The following is a 16,400-nucleotide window of genomic DNA, read 5'->3' on the forward strand; positions in this document are numbered from 1 at the left end:
CACATAGTCACGTTCACAGCACACTGACCCGGCTGTGGGGGCAGTTGCTGCAGGTGGAGGCGGAGGCGACGGCGGCAGCGTCTTGGTGGAGAAGCAGGGAGCTCTTGCATGACTTCAGCTCCTGCTTCAGCTGCTCGTTCTCGACCACCAGCAGCTCCAGGTGTTTCTCCAGGTCCGTCGCCCCCTGCAAGCCATGGAGGACAAAAGGTATCAAAGAGGCGTCTTTTTCTTCTTTTCCCCACAATGTCTTTGTTGATTCTATGCTCTCGTTTTCATTGGGGACGCACCGAAAGGGAAACCGAATACCGAATATAGGAAACAGTTGGCCGAAAACCGAATATTATTAATATTATTATTATTATTTTTCCTACCATTGCTGTCATGGCCTCACCTTAAAGCTACCTGATTTATGACAAAATAAATGGTTATGGCAAACGAATAATAATCACTATTATGGGTCCATAAAACATTTATTCAGCACTTTTGAATGCATTAATTACATACACTATTCAGTGATATAATTTTCTACCTATTCGGGCCGAAACCGAATAGGCCGAAAATGCGGAAACCCATTTTGGTGTCGGCATCATGTCGTGCTTTAGCCATTTAAAAATAGCAGATCTACAAGCTCATATCGCGCCACCGAGTGGCGCGATACGAGCTTGTAGGTCTGCTATTTTTTTTTAAATCGACTGACATTTTTTAGAATCTGATCTCAGGTCAGAATGGGTTCATCAGACCAGTGTGTGTGTCCAGTGGAAACCTCGTATGAATCTGATCTCAGGTCAGAATGGGTTAAATAATAAGATAATCATTCACAATAAGAAACTGTCCTATTTCCACCAGCCTGCATTGGCGGGCGCAGCCCTCTGGGTTGTCGTTTCAGAACTAAGTATGTCACGGTGCAACCAGACACCTGTAGGGAGAGGTGTGTGTCTGTGCCGAGCCTCCAGACCGCAACCAAGGAGCCGTTTGACTCAGTCTGGAGGTGGATTAATGCCACCCAAGCCCACTAAGCCCAGCGAGGAATGTGGTCCCCTAGTGTTCCCTGTCTTTCTGTCCTCATTATTTTAACCCACTTAGACCTTGGGAACGATTCTACAAGTGTCTTCTGTGTCAAGTGTCTTCTGACCTACAAGCTCGTAGCGCGGCACTCGGTGCCTTGCTATGAGCTTGTAGATCTGCTATTTTCCAATAGCTAAAGTATAACATAATGCTTAAAACACCTGTAACCCCCCTCCCTCGCCCTCTCCACTTCCCATCTCACCAGCTCTGAGCGCAGTCTCTCTGCCTCCTGGGTCTGGTCCAACAGCTTCTCCTCCAGCTCCTCCACCTGACGTGTTCAGAGTGGAAAAATGCTCAAAAAATGACAAAACACAGTGCTGATTTAGGCCATGCTATCTACATGGTGTTGGTCCACTGACAGTGAAAACGTAACAATGGTTATCAACACAGCCATCTTTTTAGAGTACATTGTGCTTCAGTATGTTGACAAGCTTCATGGCTTTGGCACCTGCCCACAGTGCCAAAACTACTAGCAACTGGTGTACTGACCATGGTATTACTGTGCTTAACTGACCAGCCAACTGGCCTGACCTGAACCCCACAGGGAATCTAGGTTGTATTGTCAAGAGGAAGGTGTGAGACATAAGACTGAACAATACAAATTAATTTACGGCTGTTATCAAAGCAAACCTGGGCTTCCATAACACCTCAACAGTGCCACAGGCTGATCACCACCATGCCACACCCCATTGATGAAATAATGATGTTCAAAAGTAGCCCAGACCAAGTATTAACTGCATACATTAATATACTTTTCAGATGATCGACATTTCTTGTTTAAAAAAAAATTTGGTCTCGTAAAATATTCTAATTCATTGAGATAGGACTTTTTGATTTTCATGAGCTGTACGCCATAATCATCAAGATTAAAACAAAAAAAGGTTTTAAATACTTTATGCACAATGAAATGAGAATATGAAAGTTTCACTTATTACATAAATATTCAAATTCAGTGAGATGGAGCTGTATATATAGTGAGAAACACCTCAGTGTACATGGAACCATGGGGGTTCATTTTTACACTTTGATTACAGTAGGTGTAGTTGGAGACATTATTATAGGCTGGATTGAGGGTTATAGTTAGTTAGTACAGTTAGTACCTACAGACAGTATCGTAGGCTGGTTTTAGGTGGGTGTTTCTACAGGCTACAGACAGTATCGTAGGCTGGTTTTAGGTGGGTGTTTCTACAGGCTACAGACAGTATCGTCGGCTGGTTTTAGGTGGGTGTTTCTACAGGCTACAGACAGTATCGTAGGCTGGTTTTAGGTGGGTGTTTCTACAGGCTACAGACAGTATCGTAGGCTGGTTTTAGGTGGGTGTTTCTACAGGCTACAGACAGTATCGTAGGCTGGTTTTAGGTGGGTGTTTCTACAGGCTACACAGTATCGTCGGCTGGTTTTAGGTGGGTGTTTCTACAGGCTACAGACAGTATCGTAGGCTGGTTTTAGGTGGGTGTTTCTACAGGCTACAGACAGTATCGTAGGCTGGTTTTAGGTGGGTGTTTCTACAGGCTACAGACAGTATCGTAGGCTGGTTTTAGGTGGGTGTTTCTACAGGCTACAGACAGTATCGTAGGCTGGTTTTAGGTGGGTGTTTCTACAGGCTACAGACAGTATCGTAGGCTGGTTTTAGGTGGGTGTTTCTACAGGCTACAGACAGTATCGTAGGCTGGTTTTAGGTGGGTGTTTCTACAGGCTACAGACAGTATCGTAGGCTGGTTTTAGGTGGGTGTTTCTACAGGCTACAGACAGTATCGTAGGCTGGTTTTAGGTGGGTGTTTCTACAGGCTACTGACAGTATCGTAGGCTGGTTTTAGGTGGGTGTTTCTACAGGCTACAGACAGTATCGTAGGCTGGTTTTAGGTGGGTGTTTCTACAGGCTACAGACAGTATCGTAGGCTGGTTTTAGGTGGGTGTTTCTACAGGCTACAGACAGTATCGTAGGCTGGTTTTAGGTGGGTGTACAGTACACTTACAGAGAGTATTGTAGGCTGGTTTTAGGTGGGTGTTTCTACAGGCTACAGACAGTATCGTAGGCTGGTTTTAGGTGGGTGTACAGTACACTTACAGAGAGTATTGTAGGCTGGTTTTAGGTGGGTGTACAGTCTACAGTACACTTACAGACAGTACTGTAGGCTGGTGTCTAGCTAGAGGTACCTGTGTGCGCAGCTGAACAATGAGCTGCTCTTCCTCTGGACTGTTGAGGCTTTCAACGTGTTGCTTCTGCCCCCGTGGCTCAGCCAGGCTCTGCACGGCCTTTACGCCTACCAAACACACAGCGATCAGCTTGAGACAACGACTACTACTAGTTTCACACTTTTCTTCCCGATAAATTGCTTTTCCTTTCACTCCACACATGATGTACAAAGAATCACAATTTCATTTGCTATTTTGTGTGTCTTTACCCGGGACTCCATCATCAACATCAATGTTAATGATTTATCAACTGAATTATGTCAACCCAGCTGCAAATTACGTGATGACAGACAGACTTATTATTATGTGCCATCTGACATCCGTCACAATTTGAAATTAAACTTTGCCGATGGCTAGTTTGCTTCTTTTTTTAGCAAAAGGCCAATGCACACCTCAGAAGGCTAGTGACAGGTGCATAGGGCAATAGAGCATATAATGAAAAGGGTATCTTTGAAAACCAAAGAAAAGGTCCCGCAAACCGTCAGACACTTGTCCTGATGAAGGTCTAATCGACCGAAACGTTGACCTAATAAAGAGCAACATTTTGGCAATTGTCTGACATTTCTATGCTCTACCATTGTGCAGCATAATGATGCTGCATTATTCGAGACCACCTAAAGCAAGACCAAGTGGAGACAGAGACTGAGGAGAGGCGAGACCGGGTCAAGACCAACACCAGAAAATGTGTAATCCTCGTGGAGGCCATGATGAGGCTAGCGCGGCAGGCTAGTGAGCAACGCAGCTGCAGTCAATAAAACTAATAATGGGTGTGCTACATTTACATTATAGATGTGCCCAGAGCCATGGGTCTGCCAATGTGCAAGCATTGACAGGAACTGAACACACCCATTTTACACTCGATTACTAGCTACAGCTGTGTTGCTTACAATACATAATATGAGGTCAGTCTTACAAAGCCGGCCATGTTTTTTACCATGCCGTTTTGCCTTGCTCGACTATCTATGTAGCATAGGTGGCCGGCCGTCCCTCTGAGAGCAGAAGTAGGTCGTGAGTATTTTAATTCCAATAAGAAAGGTGCCCTCGGCAACTGCAACAACTGGCGTGGCATCACCCTTTTGTCCATCGCCAGCTAAATCCTTGCCAGAATTATCGTACAAAAGACTATCAGATGCGACAGACAAAAAAGGAACAAGCAGGGTTCCGAAAAGGTAGAGGATGTGTCGACAGCTGATGGAGAATACTGTTCATTTGGGACTCCAAACCAACTTGTCCTTCTCGTCAAAAGCTTCTATAACGACATGCCAAATTGTAAACCGTCAACACAGTTTCGCAGTCATAACAGGGGTGAGGCGAGGTTTATTGTGTCTGCACTACTCTTCAACCTGGCCATAGGCTGGGGTGATGAGAAGAACCACCGAACATAAACCAAGAGGCATCAGACTCTCTTCTCACAGATCAACCTGAAGAAGACAGAGCTGATGAGGCTGAACATCCCAAAGCCCTTTACCAATACACATAGATGGAATACATCTACCCACAACAGATCTGTTCACATACAGAGGCAGCTGTCAGTCATGATGGAGGTGCAGGTAGCGACATCACGAGCAGACTCAGCAAGGCCAGAAACGCAGTCGGCCCAGTATAGCACCAACACCAAACTTAGACTGTACCAGAGCCGTGTCCTGTGTCTGCCCTGCTATACAAACTGTCAACCTTCCACACCAAGGGCACTGATTTCGTACTATTTTGAAAAACATAAAAATTGTTCAACTATAGCCCATTGGTTTTCAACCCTTTTCATTTTGCATTTGAGCCACGGACCACCATTTGATGACATTTAGCCTCTCAGACCCAAGACTAAAGAATATGTCCATGCTGTACTGATGTTGGTACCATAGGACAGATACACCGACAATGATTTAACTCTTGAGAGCGTAGCATGAATGATCTATTGACCATTTGCAGACCGCGGCCATCTCGCCATCAGTTTGGAAGCACTCGTTTTCAGTAATGCAACGTCCTGCTGCCATTGTGCAAATTCAAAACAGGTGGTACACAGGACTGTTGAGTGATATCTAACGAGCACTTCCAAACTGCAAAACTTAGAAAAAGAATCACCTGCAAGGACACAAAGTAGCTCATAACATGTCTACGGTGGATTTTTAATGAAACAAACACTTTGAGGATAGAAAGAAGAGATAATTCAAGCTTTTTGTACAGCTGTAATGTTGGTGAGTTTGACATTATTTAATACAATTAGACAGGACTTTTCTGTTTGGATGAATGGGAAGTTGCACCTTGTTAGCACCTTGCCATTAACTTATATGGTAAGATGGCCGCGGTCTGCATAATATGGTCCATAAGGGTAACCAACTCCATCATTTAGCTGGGGACCACCTGGAACCCCCTCAAGGACCACTAGTTGAAAACCACTCAACTAGCCGATCTACATTAACCCATTCTGACCTGAGATCAGATTTTAAAAATGTCTTCTACATCCTGACAGTTTTCTGAAAAAGCTATGTTTCTGTCAGTCGTTCTTCGATTTTTCAAAAATAGCAGACCTACAAGCTCGTAGCGCGCCGCTCGTAGCGCGCCACTCGGTGGCGCGCTACGAGCTTGTAGGTCTGCTATTTTTCAATAGCTAAAGCATAACGTAATGCTAACACCAAAACGGGTTCCCACCCAAAATGGGTTAACACATTGTGAGCTTGTAGATAGGCTATTTGAACTATTAAAAAGAAAAATCAAAATATTAAAAAAAAGTTTAGGAGTGGACAAGTGGTCGTTTTTAAGTAATTAAGTGAATATTCAAGCATTTGATTAATTTAAAAATGAGAAGCTATGGCAGCTATGGTAGCCAACTTTGGAGAAATTAGCACAAAAAAAAAGTCCTACGGTCTAAGGCTGTGTCAAGGACGGGTAAGACTGCAGGTTAGACCAAAACAAGACAGAGACTTGTATTGAGTGCTACACTGTAGCACTACACTGTGAAATCATCAGTGTTCATTGTATCCATGTGTAACAGAGACCGGGCACCCATTTTGGTGTCAGCATCATGTAATGCTTTAGCTATTTAAAAATAGAAGATCTACAAGCTCATATCGCGCCACCGAGTGGCGCGATACGAGCTTGTAGGTCTGCTATTTTTTGAAAAATCGAAGAACGACTGACATTTTTAGAATCTGATCTCAGGTCAGAATGGGTTCATCAGACCAGTGTGTGTCCAGTGGAAACCTCGTATGAATCTGATCTCAGGTCAGAATGGGTTAAATGAACACATAGGTATTGACAGAGCAGTAGGCTTCGTTTGTCCCCTCACCGTTAGGCTGTGCACAGAGCAGCTCCTCCTGTGGCACGTCGTGTGGTAGGCTGCGGTCCTCCTGTGCACTGTGCACGTGTGGTAGGCTGCTGTCCTGCTCCTGTGCACTGTGCACGTGTGGTAGGCTGCTGTCCTGTGCACTGTGCACGTGTGGTAGGCTGCTGTCCTGTGCACTGTGCACGTGTGGTAGGCTGCTGTCCTCCTGTGCACTGTGCACGTGTGGTAGGCTGCTGTCCTGCTCCTGTGCACTGTGCTCGAGACTACTCTGCTGCAGTGTCTGGAGCAGCAGTTGAGAGACCTCTTCGCTGTGCAAACGAGTCTGGAACTCGCACACTTTGTCCTGCAAGGCCTGCAAGCACGCACACACACACACAGGCAGCACACACAGGCAGAGCGCGCACACACACACAGACACAATCCATGCATTAAATTATGTTAAAATACAGGATATCTACATTTTCCTGTTGTAGAACACTATAGTTCCATCACTGCAAGGTTTTAACCACCACTGATTTGATCCATTAAATGATTTTGCACCACAGCACTCCCACAGGGCTCTTTCTTACACCCAACCCAGAGCCATCCAACAGAAGAGTTACAATATGGAGGGGAGCAGAGACACCCAACCCAGAGCCATCTAACAGAAGAGTTACAATATGGAGGGGGCAGAGACACCCAACCCAGAGCCATCTAACAGAACAGAAGAGTTACAATATGGAGGGGGCAGAGACACCCAACCCAGAGCCATCCAACAGAAGAGTTACAATATGGAGGGGGCAGAGACACCCAACCCAGAGCCATCTAACAGAAGAGTTACAATATGGAGGGGGCAGAGACACCCAACCCAGAGCCATCTAACAGAAGAGTTACAATATGGAGGGGGCAGAGACACCCAACCCAGAGCCATCTAACAGAAGAGTTACAATATGGAGGGGGCAGAGACACCCAACCCAGAGCCATCTAACAGAAGAGTTACAATATGGAGGGGGCAGAGACACCCAACCCAGAGCCATCCAACAGAAGAGTTACAATATGGAGGGGAGCAGAGACACCCAACCCAGAGCCATCCAACAGAAGAGTTACAATATGGAGGGGGCAGAGACACCCAACCCAGAGCCATCCAACAGAAGAGTTACAATATGGAGGGGAGCAGAGACACCCAACCCAGAGCCATCTAACAGAAGAGTTACAATATGGAGGGGGCAGAGACACCCAACCCAGAGCCATCTAACAGAAGAGTTACAATATGGAGGGGAGCAGAGACACCCAACCCAGAGCCATCTAACAGAACAGAAGAGTTACAATATGGAGGGGGCAGAAACAGAGCGCTGTTCATGCAGCCTGGACCGAGACAAGCTGGAGTTGGAAATACATTGTTTTCAACGAGGGCGGCGCAAATAAGAGCTATTTTAAGCATGTGTGCAACATGACGACTGTTTTTAAGTGTTGTACAGTAACAACTAAAGTCTCTTTAATGTTCATGTTGTACTATTACTACAAAACAATCTAAAATGAAGGGATTTAAGGTCATTAAAGCTGGGCTGTTGCCTGAGTCCAATGCATTTCTGCCTACTCCCGGTCCAGGACTGGTCCCAGTTGGTTGTCCCCCATTCTCAATAGAAGTCTATGTAGGAGAGCCACCATGAAGTGAACGCAGTTTGCGTAACTCCGTCTATATCTAAGGCTCTGACCCAACCCAAGCAGACCCGGCAAGCTCTGCTACGGCAACAGGAGCCCACGGAATTCTTGTTGGCAGCACGTGTAATTTTATGATCCATCTTTATTCAGTATTGATCCGATTGTTGTGGCTGTCTGACCAGGTCTCTCTGCAGAATGAGAAACAATGGTCTAGAACATTTTAAAAGACGAAAAGATGGGAGTTTCATGGAAAGCAAAGTGGAAATGTAAGTATAGAGAGGCAAGAGACAGTGTCGCAGAGCAAGAGAGAGGCAGTGTGTGAATGTAAGCGGGCCAGTTTAAATCAATACTCTGATTTAGCAGTGTGATGGGGGCTCGTGTCCAGAAGCTGGACCAGGTCAACTTCGACTCGGAGAGAAGGACAGAGCAATGAAAGGGAGAATGGACTGATGAATCAAGAGGAATAGAGGGAGCAAAAAATAGAAACAATAAGCAACACAGAGAAGTTGACTGAACTGAACCAATTCAGATCCAAGGAGGCATATGTCGCATGATATGCAGAAGAGCACATGCCGACCAGCGTGGCTCAGTTGATGCACCAGATTAAGCAGACGGCTGTGTCGTCTTTGATAAGAAGCCAGGCCAGAAGTGACTTGGGGTCTGTCATTTCAGGGTTTATTTCGGCCGAGTCAGCTAATGACTCAGCAGTGAGGCCGTCACCGCGTGTCAATCCTGAAATACCCTGAAAAGAATGTTGATTCAGCTATAATAAAAACAGGTGCCATAAAAATATTATTAGAATGAATGCCACAGCTTTTACGTCAAGTGTGATTTTAATACCAGAATGAATCACGTACTTGTCTGATGTTCCATCCAAAAGGAACTGTATTCACAACACTGGTGCGTCACTAACGGATAATACACTGAGTGAGTGAGTGCTCATATAATGATTTTGCAGTTTCTTACTTTCTTAAAATACATTTGAGATGTCATAGACCGTGACGTAGACGAAACCGCCGTTCGGAACCCCACTGTGCTCCCTGGTCCTCATACGCATTTAACAGAGGTTAACCTTTTTTTTTGTTTGGACTACTGAAGGATCGAGTGCTTGAAATGAACACGAGTGTTCAGATTGGACGGATTGAAACGAGCCGAGCAGGAGTTTCACGCTTTCTTCCTGCATGCCAGGAAGGGGCAACGTGCGCACTGAGTGGGTGTCCCCATTTAGATATTACAGTTGCACTGCCAAGACGGTGGCTAGTATTGGATTGACGACATTCTTATGACAATTACAGTAAGTTGGAAGTCTGTGGGGAAGATAGCTTTTGCGGCATGACTGTGCAAAACTACTACTCATTTTAAGATCAACACATCTTCACCCCGCAAAGTCGGCGCTATATATCATTTGCTATCGAGACGAACCAGGTGCAATTCCTGTGCATCGTGGGAAGGATATTGTAGCTCCTGGCACTAATAGAGAGTTTGCGTGTTTTGCGGAGGGCCCCCACCTCAGCGTACAAACAAATGTAACCAAGTCAACCAGCCAAATCGCTCTGGATAAGAGCGTCTGCTAAAATACCTACATTGTAAACTGTGAAACGACCCCTTTTGGTGTTAGCATTATGTTATGCTTTAGCTATTGAAAAATAGCAGATCTACAAGCTCATAGCGGGCCACCGTGTGGCGCGCTACGAGCTTGTAGGTCTGCTATTTTTTTTTTTTAATCGAAGAACCACTGACATATAGAAACTTTTTCAGAAAACTGTCAGGATGTAGAAGACGTCAAGATCTCAGGTCAAAATGGGTTAACTCTCAGAAATAAACACACAGACATTCAGGGATTTGTGTACAGTGTAAAACCGCCCAGGCTCTCACCTGTATGAGTAGCTGCTGGCTCTGCCTCTGAGCGGTGGCTTCTGAGAACTCTGCCGCGGTCAGCGACGGGCGCTGAGAGAAGGCCGAGGCGGGGAGCGACAAGAAGGAGCCGTCCTCTTCACCATCACTCATCAGGAAGTCCACTGAGCTTGCTGCAGGCGCACACACACACACACACACACACACACACACACACACACACACACACACACACACACACACACACACACACACACACGTTTGATGAGCGTACGTTCATAGCGTTGGGTCTGGGGACCACCAGCGGTCCAGATGGACCCTTACATTCTGTAACTCAGTGTACAAATTAAACACAATTGACCCGTTCATTTGTACACTCTTGACAGTGAGGATTTTACATAGTGAAGCCAAGGTGCAGGTTTTTTTCTTTTTCTTCTTTTTTTTTAAAGATTGACAATGTTTAGGATTCAGGATTTTGGGGGGGGATAAACAATTACCTGAAAATGAAGCAATATGAACAGATGTACAAAAAAGTATACTGATAATTGAAAACTTTTAGGACCCTCTCCAAAACGAGATACTATAACTATAACTATATCTCAACGGGGTATTTCAAAATAAAGAATTTCAAACAAAAAACGTTTTTTTATCAGTTTGATTATTTGTGTAGTTACTGCACTTTGTAGGAAGGGCAGTACGTTTTCAGTGAGTCGCAACCTTTTTAATGAAATTAAAGGACCCCCGGTTTGATATGCATTAAGACCACAGACCTCCGTTTGATACAACTTTCTATCTTTGGGAGCCCAAGCAACACTGTCAAATCACCAGGGTTAATATGACTCTGAGAGCGTACAATTATTTTGGACACCAGACCAGATATGGATCCATTTGGACCTCTAGTGGTCCCCGGACCCCACGTTGATAAACCATTCTGGGTGTGAACCCCTTTTTGTGTTTTAAGCATTATGTTACACTTTAGCTATTGCAAAATAGCAGATCTACAAGCTCATAGTGCGGCACAGCTGTAGGTCTGCTATTTTTGAAAAACCGTGAAAATGTGGCACAAATCTTTGATTATATTATATACCGTATTCTGTCACAGTGAACGTTTTAACTCAAATATTTGCTTCTGGGGGGTCCCTGGAACAACATATTCCCAGATGGGGGTCCGTGGCCAAATCCAGATAATACGACATTGACATGAAAAAGGTTGAGAACCACCGACATAGAAACATGAGGTTTTTCAGAAAACTGTCAGGATTTAGAAGGCATTTGTAGAATCTTTTCTCAGGTCTAAATGGGCTAAACACTCAAAGGAATGTAACTTGGGACACCAAGTCGGAGCTGTTGTGCATTAAGTGTCGTTAATCCGTATAATTTCCCCCTCATGTATTTCCAGTCAAGTCAACCAATACAAATGTGTGATTAAGTGTGTCCATTTATTTATAATTTCTGCCTTCTTGCTCATCATGAATGGTTGCCACAGAAACCAGCAAGGTCTCATAATGAGATAACAGCAGGTTACACATTAACCGTGTGTGTGTGTGTGTGTGTGTGTGTGTGGTGTGTGGGGGGGGGGGGGGGGGGGGGACAACATGTTTGTTCCCACACACACACACACACACACACACACACGCTTATCAATCTTGAGAACAATCAATGCACTGTACGACCGAGCTGAAACACGCTCTTATGGTATTAAAGGAGAATTCCATGCTAGAAGGCTTTCTTACCTTTATTTGTAGTTGTTACGTCCCCAACAAAGAGGTCCAGGTGTTATTTTGTGCAAAAGTGCATTATTGGCCATTTCCCCTAATTATGAGCCCTCAATGGGGGTTGGGTTTTTGTGCTAATTCGCTTATTTCCATCGAAATAAGTAGTGAAGTGTGCCATTTACATTATGAGAGAGGATATATACAAAAAAAGATTTTTGAGCGATGGAAATAATGCCCCATTAAATTACGGTAGGGGAAATAGCCAATAATGCACTTTTTGCACAAAATAACACCTGGACTTGACTCTTTGGTGGGGACGTAACAACTACTGTACAAATAAAAAGGTAAGAAAGCCTTCTAGCATGGAATTCTCAATTCCGCAATTGACCAATTTGCTCACACACCCACATTCAGTGTGCTAGTGGACAAGTACACAAATACTTACACTATAGGCAAACACTACAGCTAAACGTCCCAGTAAGAATGTTTCATTGTACACTACACACACACATTCAGCCAACACAGTATATCACAATATTGTGAATAATAGAGCTTCAAACTGTCAAAACACAGATAGGAATAATGCTTACAGTAGCAAACATACACTGATACACACACACACACACACACACACACACACACACACAGAGCAAAAACAGCTGAACGCTCACACACCTCATGAACAAGAACACTCACCTGTCAACAGTTGAGTCGAGGCATTATATCAGCCCTCATACAGGAGGAAACACTAACCTCTCCCATCCTCTGCCGTTCTTTTGTTCGCTCTATCTCCCTTTCGACAGTGTCCCTTTCCCTGCTTCTCTCTCCGCCCTGCTATTGCTCTCTCTCTCTCTCTCTCTAAATCTCTTGTCATTCCCTTCTCTTCTCTCCCCAGTATTCTGGCCAGGCACGGCCACGACTACAGTGTGCCACTCGATCGTCACCTTGGCTGCAAAGTGCACTGCTGCAGGGAAATGCAGGCATGCATGCTTGCTGATACAATACAACCCACACGGGGTGTGAATATTAACCCATTCTGACCTGAGATCAGATTCTAATAATGTATTACATCCTGGCAGTTTCATTATTAACCCATTCTGACCTGAGATCAGATTCTAAGTGTCTTTGATTTTTCAAAAATAGCAGACCTACAAGCTCGTATCGCGCCACTCGGTGGCGCGATATGAGCTTGTAGATCTGCTGTTTTTCAATAGCTAAAGCATAACATGATGCTAACACCAAAATGGGTTCCCGTTCAGAATGGGTTAAATCCCCCCCCCCCCCCCCGTTTCAAATAGGTGTTCGTCACGAGTGCTAGAGAGAGAAAAAAGAAGCGAGAGAGAATAAGCGCCGTCCAATAAGTGCCAATAAGATCCATTTCACAGCAACCTGCTAACCTCGTTTTCCTCTTGACAATGAGACCCAAAAAAAAAAACTGACCTGTATTCCATGGAATACAATCAGCCTCTTCATCAATCCCAGTCGCTTGCCTCATGCCAGCCAGCCAGGTCCTCCTCAGGTACGACCCCAAACACCGTTCATTTACCCCCACCCCTCCATCCCTCCCTCCCCCCCACGCCCCCTTTCCCTCTCTCACAGCGAGACACCTGTCAGTACAACATGCACACACACACACACACCTCTTCTCCTTCCACTCTCTCTCTCTCGCGCTCTCTCTCTCTCTCTCACGCCTGTCATTCGAATCTAATCTAAAGAATGCAGCGGCACTGGTATTATTAGAGTCCCGCCCCCCCCCCCCCTCTGCTGCCGTTTTGAGTGACAGACTCACCGTCCAATGACACGTCTTTCTTCCAGAGCTCCTGCAGGCAGGGGGAGTGGTTGAGGTCCCAGGTCTTGCGTGTTCCAAACATGACCGCAGGGCTGAGCAGAGCGCTGGACCGCTGGACCAGCTGCACACACACACACACACACACACACACACACACATAACGAGACAGAAAAGGGAGAGATTTGTTTGTGACTTGTGTGGCATTAAAGTGCCGTGGTCGTCATGACTTATGGAATTTGGAATGAATCACTCAATGGACGAACTCCACCCTATATTTCCATAGAAAGTGCTGTCATTGTATCATTCAGCAAACTGTCTGTTACACATTAAAAACCACTGCATCGTGCGAGTACCGGTAGATGGTCTGCTCGACCCAGTGGTGAAACACTCATCTACGTACTGTAAGCATATTGATGTCCATGATACAATGATGACCATCAACTAACCCATTCTGACCGGGCACCCGTTTTGGTGTCAGCATCATGTTATGAAAAATAGCAGATCTACAAGCTCATATCGCGCCACCGAGTGGCGCGATACGAGCTTGTAGGTCTGCTATTTTTGAAAAATCGAAGAACGACTGACATTTCTAGAATCTGATCTCAGGTCAGAATGGGTTCATCAGACCAGTGTGTGTCCGGCGGAAACCTCGTATGAATCTGATCTCAGGTCAGAATGGGCTAATATCAGAGAGACTGGCGTCTGTGCACAATGATACGAGATTCATGTTCCGTTCCGTGTTCATTCCGTTCTTATCCTTGTTCTCATATCTTCTAGGCACGTCATGTATCCACTGTCCATACATATATTTATCCGTTGTCTGTAATGAACTGGAATGTGTCGTGCAATACTCCCTCCCTGGCGTTGTCATGTTCTTCGAGCACATGTCACTCAACTGAATCAACACTCGCCAACCCTGGTCTAGATGGAGACTCATGAGGGACCACAAGGGTGGTCAACAAACCACCATCACAACTTGCCGTTTGTTCGCGTTGAATGGAATGTTTGTGACTTGACAAATAAAGTAGCCCCCCCTTGAAGACTATGAACATAAGAGATTTGATGCAAAACAGCTGCCAAAGCATACCAGAGGGAATAGATTCAAGCTGCTGCTTTGATTATAAAGTCTATACTAGGAGTAAATTGATTTAGCAGAGAAAATATACATTTTGCAGAATGTTAGAACCATTATGAAAAAGTGAATGAGCAGGCCTCATACCCATAATAACTTCACAACTAGGACTACTCTGCAGAATCCTGAGTGACATTGTACCGCTCAATGCATGCGTCTATTTTTACACAGTGTAAAACTCTTGTTCTTTTGCAGGATTTTTACCAGCGTTCCCTCCTCCCCAAACTGTAGATTTACAACAATATTTAGCATACTGTATTTTCCAGTTTTCCACCCTGGGGGATTTATAAAGTATTATCCTTACACCAGCAACAAGTTGGACCATCAATATAAAACTGTTAACACAAAAAAAGCTATTTTTGGGCAAAGAAAACCTAACATAGCCTTACCATAACCTAACCTTGAGTCTAGATAGTTGTTCAGAGTTAACATGAAGTCAGACAGACATGCATTGCAGATTTTCCGTTTCATCAGATATTTGCATATATTCCATTATTAACTTAAGCTAATAACAGAGCCTTAAGGCTTAAGCATTACAGTGGAGCTCAGCATTAGGATTCATGTGACTCTGTGAAATAGATCAAGTACAGTATCTACAGTACACTGTACCCTAGTTAACATCCAGTGTCCTGCAGAAAACAAAAGGCATCTCGTCCCGAGGGACAGAGACTAGACGTATCCAGCTACCAGGTGTAACCAATGTTCTCCGTCTTTCTGCTTGATTGCATTTATCGATCAGACCCGATTCCTAGTGTCATGGTGCTGTTGTCACCCCTAATTAAAACATAGTCCGGGGACAGTTTGACGCACTCAAACACAGGATCATGTGATACCACCCTTGTGTAAGACAGTTTAAAGCTGCTATAAGCAATATGTCAAAATTGTAATGATTTTATTTTTTGGAATTCAGACAGCCAGCAATGGGTACATTTTTGACATATTATTGTTTATAGCAGCTTTAAGTGATTGTGTGGCATTAACATGGCATAGTTTGATTACACATGATGGCACATCCATTTTATAAAGAGGTATGTATTGTTTTTTGGGGTTTTTTTGTGGTAACTAACTGGTAACTTCACGGGTGATTGGCTGCCCTTCGTCACCACTCTGCTCTCCACAGTCCCTAATCCTCCTGCCTGTATCCATGGCCACTGCACACACACACCCAGAGACTTTAGGTTTATTTGTTTAGGTTTAGGGAGGTAGAGAGTTGAAGGGTCCAGGGTCCACTCAGCCACCTTAAAAGCTTTGGCTTTGCACCATACCAACACACAGAGGTCTAATCTACTTAAACGCATGGACTAACTTCACTCCAGTCAACATAGAGAAAGAGTATATATATAGACCACCATGCTGTAAACGATCACTTTGTCATTACTCCTCCTTATCTTGCCAACAGTCCATAAACGTGGCACCAGCGGATCCATTCGTCACGTTCAGCCCCCAGGCTCAACTGAGAGCAATAGTGATAATTTAAAATGCATGCAGTGCCTATAAAACGATCCCGGGATCTCAAAGTGTCTGAGATGAACGGCTCTAGTTGGAGATTTGACCCCACGTTGGTCAATCACTGGTAAGCATTTGGAAGTCCCACACTCAATTATAGACTGTAGAAAAATGGGATGACACTCAAACTAAATGATTTAAGTAAATGTGTAATAATCCTCTGATCCACTTATATACGCTATATAGTCCACTTAATTAACCCATTTCGACCGAGACCGATTC

At 44.6% G+C, this 16,400-nt stretch overlaps 1 protein-coding gene across 3 annotated transcripts in view; it reads right to left on the bottom strand.

The window, feature by feature from the left end:
- LOC310878242 (kinesin-like protein KIFC3) overlaps positions 1-12,729 on the bottom strand; it is a 38,410-nt gene extending 25,681 nt beyond the window's left edge. Inside the window, exons 1-6 of one of the 3 annotated variants that reach the window (XM_083792456.1) lie at positions 12,505-12,727; positions 10,058-10,209; positions 6,545-6,893; positions 3,223-3,329; positions 1,268-1,333; positions 29-184 (exon numbers count right to left, since the gene is read on the bottom strand). In XM_083792456.1, the coding sequence (XP_083648582.1) occupies positions 29-184; positions 1,268-1,333; positions 3,223-3,329; positions 6,545-6,893; positions 10,058-10,209; positions 12,505-12,625 (951 nt within the window). In that variant the 5' untranslated portion in view covers positions 12,626-12,727. Of the gene's footprint in view, positions 1-28; positions 185-1,267; positions 1,334-3,222; positions 3,330-6,544; positions 6,894-10,057; positions 10,210-12,504 lie in introns of all 3 variants that reach the window. The other 2 variants (XM_083792457.1, XM_083792455.1) reach the window with 2 other exon arrangements.
- Positions 12,730-16,400: the final 3,671 nt, after the last annotated feature.

Source organism: Protomyctophum parallelum, assembly GCF_964188405.1.
Source record: "Protomyctophum parallelum genome assembly, chromosome: 2".
Lineage (NCBI taxonomy): Eukaryota > Metazoa > Chordata > Actinopteri > Myctophiformes > Myctophidae > Protomyctophum > Protomyctophum parallelum.